This window comes from Penaeus monodon, chromosome 17 (genome assembly GCF_015228065.2).
Source record: "Penaeus monodon isolate SGIC_2016 chromosome 17, NSTDA_Pmon_1, whole genome shotgun sequence".
NCBI lineage: Eukaryota > Metazoa > Arthropoda > Malacostraca > Decapoda > Penaeidae > Penaeus > Penaeus monodon.
The window spans coordinates 40,707,456-40,714,955 of NC_051402.1; the positions used below are offsets into that span (position 1 = coordinate 40,707,456).

General features: G+C 40.9%; 1 protein-coding gene across 1 annotated transcript in view; it reads left to right on the plus strand.

The window, feature by feature from the left end:
* Positions 1-7,500, plus strand: part of LOC119583379 (metabotropic glutamate receptor 4-like) — a gene marked incomplete at its 5' end in the record, with an annotated part of 59,632 nt that overhangs the window by 35,503 nt on the left and 16,629 nt on the right. The window contains 3 exon segments of the mRNA XM_037931850.1: positions 297-349; positions 458-591; positions 7,464-7,500. The exon segment at positions 7,464-7,500 is cut by the window's right edge and continues 56 nt beyond it. Coding sequence (XP_037787778.1) covers positions 297-349; positions 458-591; positions 7,464-7,500 — 224 coding nt within the window.

A 7,500-nucleotide genomic window follows, 5' to 3' on the forward strand; every position in this document is an offset into this window, starting at 1 on the left:
GTGTTGTGTTGTTGTGTGTGTTTTTTGTTGATATATATATTATATATATATATATATTATATTATATATATATAATTATATATTATATCATATATATATTTATATATATATATATATATATTTAATATATATATATATTATATTATATATATATATATTTATTATCTATATATATAGAGAGAGAGAGAGAGAGAGAGAGAGAGAGAGAGAGAGAGAGAGAGAGAGAGAGTATTTATGCCTACGTATATGTATGTGCAGTATTTTGTTATATGATGTCTATGTGTTAATGTATGTAGGCGAGGATGTGCATGTTGGAATATGTCTTTGCTCATGATTCGTGTGCCCATGCGTGTGCGCTTGTGTACGTGCGCGCGCGGCTGCGTTTGTATGCGTCTGTGTATCAGTACGTAGCCAATCTGACCCCTCCCCCTTGCCCCCCTCCCCCTCCCCCCCCCAGAGGTGCACTTCAAGCTGGACGACCCGAAGCCGCCCTCGAGCGTGTGTTCGCTGCCGTGCCTGAAGGGGCAGGCCATGAAGTACGTGGAGGGCGAGTCCTGCTGCTGGCACTGCTTCAACTGCTCCACGTACCAGGTGAGGCCTTGCGGGAGGGCCAGGGCCAGGGCCAGGGCGAGGGCCAGGGCGAGAGCCAGGGCGAGGGCCAGGGCCAGGGCCAGGGCGAGGGCCAGGGCGAGGGCCAGGCCGTCGGGGCACCTGGCGCTCGAGGGAGGTGCGACGCCCTCGCTGTCTTGCTGTTTGTTCTTTTATTCTGTTTGTCTATTTGTTTGGTTATCTGTTCACCCGTCCATCTTTACCATTTATTCCATCTCTCTATTTATCTATCTAGCTATCTATCTATTTATCACTATCTATCTATCTATCTATCTATCTCTATCTTTTTCGCTCTCTCTCTTCCTCTCCCTCTCTTGCTCCCTCTCCTTTCCTCCCTCCCTCCCTCTCTCTCTCTCTCTCTCTCTCTCTCTCCCTCCCTCCCTCTCTCTCTCTCTCTCTCTCTTCTCTCTCTCTCTCTCTCTCTCTCTCTCTCTCTCTCTTCCTCCCTCCTTCCTCCTCCACCTCTCCTCAAGGCTGCCAAGAGAGAGAAATTGGATACTGAATGTACTCCGGTCGGTTACGCTACTAACGCTGATGACTGCCATTGAATCTGAATACGCTTTAGACGAAGAGCCTGCCATCGAGCCGCCGCGCCAACTGGTAGCTTCGCACTCGAGACCTACCTATGGAACCGATAATTTTGGCCCTATGCTCTCTATTTTGTTCTCTTTTCCCTCTTTCTGTCTCCTCCTTATTTTCCACTGAGCTTATTCTCTTTTCCCTATTCCCTTTTTACCCCTACTTGCCCCTGAATGAAATGTGAATACGCTCTAGACGAAGAGGCTCAATCGCGCCAACCGACCGCTCGCTCCATTTTGAATCCCGCTCATTTCTTGGTGATTTTAGCGTTTTCTCCTCTAAACCCATACGCTTTTATTTCCATTGTGTACTCCCTCCCTCCCTCCCTCCCTCCCCTCCCCCCCATACCAATTTTCCCATTGAGTGCTCCCTCCCCCCTCTTCTCCCCCCCTTTTACTCCATTTCCCATTGAGTACTTCCTCCCTCCCTCCCTCTTCCCCCTTCCCCCATACGCCTTTTTCTATTGAGTACTCCTTCGCTCCCTCCCCCCCCCCCCCAGCACATGTTCCCTTAACCCCCCCTTCCTCTTCCCTCTCTCCCTCCCCCCTCCTTCAACTTTTTTTGGCCTTCCCTTGACCCCACCCTTTCCCTCCCTTCTCCTTCCTCTAACTTACCCATCCCTTACCGTCTCCTTTTTTCCCCTCGCCTTACCCTAACCCCTTTTCCCAACCCCTGGCTCTTTTATTCCCTTCCCTTGCCTCTTCCCCATTAACCACCAAACTTCCGTCGCCAAAACCCCTACTTCTCGTCCCCGTCTGTTTACGTCTTTCCTTTCCCCTTCCCCCCCTTCCCCATTCCCCCTCCTCTTAAGGGCCGGTCACATTAATCTATTCTGCCCAGGGATCCCTTTACAGAGCTGGATTGCTGCCCTTGCTGTAAACGGATCCGAGATGAAACTCCCTCCGCAGCGCGAACACGCTCTGTCGGTATTTCATCCCTGCCTAGAGCTGAAATATATTGCCGAAACAAAAAACTATAATAAAATCACTGGTAAACTCATTACTTAGAATCTTTTAAAAATTATTATATATCATGATAAAACAAACTTTATTATTAGACACAGATATATTGCATCGAACAACGATGTCTCATTAAACGTTTATAGATAATTCAGATAAACATTCATTTGACTAACGAACATAAACATCAACCCACTTCGACACGTCAAAAGCATGGAGCTCTCTTCGGAAGTTATTTACGCTTTGTTGGATAAAGTGAGAGTCAAAGAGCCGTTGTGGAAAACTAATCATATGGATTATAAAAGCAGGAATGTGAAAAGAGCATTAATGGATGAAATAAACAATGAATACCCGAGCTACGCACATCAACTCTCCACAAATATGCATATTTCACTTTTCCTGATCCTGTTATATTTACCTCACATTCCTAATCTAAAATATAGGTAAATCTTAAATATAGGTAAAATCTTACTTTAGTAATGGTGTGAAGCAGCAAGCCATATCATATTAGTGTCCGAAGGGACACGGAATGCAGTGTGACCAATCCCTCCCTGTAGCGGACCTGACTTCGGCGATCCTATCTGGGGATCCTAGGACAGAATAGACTCGTGTGACCTTCGCTTTATCTACTTTCCCCTTTCTTCTCCCCTACCCCCTATCCCTCCCCTTACCCCTTCCCCAACTCCTTCCCCATCCTCAGCCCTTTTCTTCCCTACTCCCCCCTCCCCCACTCCCCCTATCCCCTTCCTCTTACCCCTACGCTTACCTCCCCATCCATCTACCCTAGCTTCATTCCCCTCTCCCCCTTCCTCCTTCCCTCCCCTTCCCCTTCCCCTTTCCCCAACCCACATTCCCCTTTCCCCCCTCCCCTCTCCCCTACCCTCTCCTCCATTCCTTCTCCCCCTACCCCCCTCTCCCCATTCTCTTCCCTCCTACCCCTACCCCCCCACCCCCCACCCACCCCAACCCACCACCTCCCCCCCCCTACCCTTCCCCACAGAATTAAGACAAGAGGAACTGCCTCTTTTACAGACCGAAGAGCCTTACTTACCTAAGAGATCACTTACCTTAGAGCTTCACTTACCTAAGAGATACCAGCCTCTTGCCCATCCTCTCCTCGCCAACAGCTCTTAGAAGGAGTAATTAAAGTCCCCTATTACGGGGCGAGGGGAGAGAGGGAGAGAGAGGGGGGGAGAGTTAGGGAGAGTAGGAGAGAAGGGGAAAGAAGGAGAGAGAGAGGGAGGAAGGGAGGGAGAGTAGGAGAGAAGGGGAAAGAGGGAGAGAGAGAGAGGGGGGAGAGGGAGATAGAGGGGGAAAGAGGGATGATGAGAGAGGGAGAGGGGAAAGAGAGGGAAAATAGAGAGAGAGAGAGGGGAATGGAATGTGGTGGACGTAGGAGAGAGGGAGGGGAGAAAAGAAGAGAGAGAGGAGGGGGAGGGATGGAGTGGACGTGAGAGAGAGAGAGAGAGAGAGAGAGAGAGAAAGAAAGAGAGAGAGGGGGGGGGGAAGAAGAGAAAAGAAGGGATGTGAAGACCATAGAAGATAGAGAATTGAGGGGGAAAGAGAAGGAAGAGGATGGAAGAGAGAAGGAGAGGAATGGTAAGAAGGAAAGGGAGATGTGAAGGCCACGCGAGAAAGAGAGAAGAGGGGAAAAGGATGGGAAGAAGGAAAGGAAGACAGGGAGAAGGAGGGAAGAGAATCAGTGAAAAGAATAATAAGAGAAGGGAAAAGGAAAAGGATAAAGAAAGGGAGAAGGAATGGATGGAAAAAGGGGGGTGGGTGAAGGGAGAGAGGAAAGAGGGAGAGAGATAAACACCAAAAAGAGTAGAAGGAAGGGAGAAAAGATAGAAAGGGAGGTGCAAGGAAGAGGGGATAATGGCAGGAGGAGAAAGAGTGAGACAAACACAGAGTGAGATGAAGAAAGAGAGAGAGAGAGAGAGAGAGAGAGAGAGAGGAGAGAGAGAGAGAAAGGAAGAGGATGGAAGATGAGAGAGAGAAAATAAATAAATAAAGGAGGATGCGAAAATACGGGGAGAAGAGGATTGGAAGAGGAAAGGTAAGGAAGAAAGAGGATAGAGAGACGGTAAGAGGATAGAGGGATAAGAGAGGATGATGGAGAGACGATAATCTGATAAAGGCGGAGGGAGGATTAAAAGAAAGAAGGGAAAAGCAAAAACGAGAAGAAAAGTGAAAGATATAGAAGAAGGATAAATGGATAAACAGAAAGAAAGAAGGGGAGAAGAGGAAAAGAAGATAGAGACAATAATATGAATCATTTAAAGGAGGAAGATATAATATTTGTAAAGGAGGAGATAGGAAAGGAAGGATAAGTGAGAGGAAGAGAAACAGTAAGTTAGCAGAAGGAAGGAGGAAGCAAGGGAACAAGAGAGAAGGAGAGAAAGAGAAAGGTATAAAAAGAGATGGGGGGGGTAGAAAACGAAAAACAGATATCGGGGGAAAATGATAATAAAAAAAACAAAAAAAAAGAAGAAAAAGCAAAAGAAAAAGAAAAAAGGAAAGGAAGAGGAAGACAAGAGTTAATGAAGCAAAAGAAATAAGGGAAAATAATGATAATAATAGAGATAAAGAAAAAACAAATGACGCTCAAAGACACAAAATCCTAAACACCAGACACGTTTATATAAAAAAAAAAAAATATTAATAATAAATTTTAAGAGAAAAAAAAATAAATGTATAAGATAGATAAACATATATAAACAGATAATGAATTAATAAATAGATAGATAAATGAATGAATAAATGATAATTAGATTAATAGATAAAACTTAAAAAAAAAAAACGAAGCAAAATTCTCCTTTGATTTAAGACTTAATATCTCGCAGGAATCAAACTCCTGAATAATAAACATAAATAAACAATAAACACTAAATAAACACAATTAGCTTTTAAAAGGCACGGATTCCAAACACCCAAAACCCCAATAAAAAAAAAAATAATAATAATAATAATAATAAAAAAATCCCTTCGAAAAACCGGTGGGAATAAAACCCATTAACTATAAACATAAAAAAAAGAATAAGAAAAAAAAACACGAAGTTCAACCAAAAAGCACAAATCAAGAAAAAAAGCACAATGAAAAAAAAAATTATCGGTCAAACTTTCCCCTCGATCAAAAAAAGCGTCTAGTGAGGGAATCGAACCCATGATTAATAAACATGCAAAATAATAAGCATTAGATAAACAAAAAAAAATCATTCATAAGGCACGAATTTCAAACAGCACCCCCCCCCCATCTCAAAAAAAAAAAAAATCCCACAGTCAAATTTTTCCCTCGATCAAAGAATTCATTTAATTGGGGCATAAAACCCATTAATGATGAACGTACAAAATCATAAAATAAAATAGTTTTTTAAAAGGCACGAAATTAAGACACCCAAAACCCCCATTCAAAAAAAAATATATATATCCCCTCGAATAATGAAGGCGTCTAATGGGGAAAAAAAACCATTGACGCATGTGTATATCCGGGCGTATAAATGTACGTACACATGTATATAAAACAATAAACATAAGACAAACAAAAAATAACTTAAAAGGCACGAATTTCAAATAACCAACCCCCCCCCAAAAAAAAAAAAAAAAAAAATTACGGTCAGATTTTCCCTTCTATCAAACAAGGCGTCTAAGGGGGGATAAATACCCATTAATCCCTTACCCATTAAAACCCATTAAAAACAACAACTTTAAAAGCACGAAGTTCAGCCAAAAAGCCCAATTAAAGAAAAAAAAATTCTCACAGTCCGATTTTCTTCTCGATCAAAGAAGGCATTTGATGAGGAAATCGAACCCATGATTAATAAACACACAAAAACATAAAATAAACACTTAATAACTTCCAAAACACGACGTTCAAAACCCTCCCCCCCAAAAAAACAATTTAAAAAAAAAATAATAAACTCCTTCTCACAGTCAGATTTCCCCCTCGAGAAAGAAAGCATTAATGATAAACACAAAATAACTTAAAAGGCACGGAGCTCAGACACCCAAAACCCTAAAAAAAAAAAAAAAAAAAAAAAAAAAAAAAAAAAAAAAAGATAAACAGATAAATAAGATAGAATTGAAAATCATGCCTCGAGCAAAGGGGGCGTCTAATGGGGGGAACAAAACCCATTAACGAGGCTGTTCCCTTCGCCTCTTCGTCTGTCTGTCCCTTCGAGCAACAGCTCTCTTTGAAGACGAATTCCTGGGGAAGAGGCTCTCAAAGGCTGTCCCAATTTCCCGTCATAATTGCAAGCGTATATGATGCAACATTTATGCAACGGAGTGTTTGGTTTTTTTTCCGCTCGTCTTTGCAATGCTCTCCTTGCAGTGCTTTGGGGTTCGGTTGGGGAGGTTTATTTCCTTTATTATCATTATTATTATTATTATTCATCTCTTTCATCGCCCTTTTTCTTCTGTTTCTTCATTTTCTTCTTCGTCTTTCTCTTCTTCTTCTTCTTCTTCTTCATCCCTTTCTTCTTTTTGTTTTTCTTCGTCTTTTTCTTCTTCTTTTTTTTCTTCTTCTCTTTCTTTCTTCTTGATTTGCTTCTGTTTCTTCTTCCTCGTCTGCTATCCCTCTTTTTAATATCTAGAAAGATTCTTAGATTCTTAGATTATTAGATTTATGTAGGAAAAAAAACGTAAAGAAAATAACTACGACTAAATGATAGATAAATAGATAGACAGATGATTAACTAGCCAATATATAGTAAGAAAAAAAAATAACAATAGACGCCTTTTCATTCAATAATTTAAAAGATATATATCATGAAAAAATATGTTTGGTTAGGATAACTGTTTTAGTGTTTAAGATGAAATGAAATAAGAACATGGAGCTTATCAAATATTTTTTTATGATAGAACAAAAGGATATATGTTGCCTAAATAACTTTTTTTTCAGTCTTATAAAAGAACATAATTTATCAAAATAACCTTTCAGTTCAAATGAAATGTATGTAACCAATAAATATGAAAATCCAATAACACAAACACATAATCACCAAACCAGCTTTTTTTCAGCAAAAAAAAACATGCAATTCACTAAAAATAACATTCTTTCAGCAAAATAAAACCAAATAATCTACCCCCCATCCCCCCACCCAAATATATATATATATATATATATATATATATATATATATATATATATATATATATATATATATATATATATATATATAATAAAACCACAACAATTAATCAAAATAACCTTTTCGTCTTCCCTTCCTCTCTCTCTCTCTCTCTCTCTCTCTCTCTCTCTCTCTCTCTCTCTCTCTCTCTCTTTCTCCCTCTCTTCCTTTTCTTTTCTTCCAACAGATCGTGAACCCAACAGACGAGACCCAGTGCGTTACGT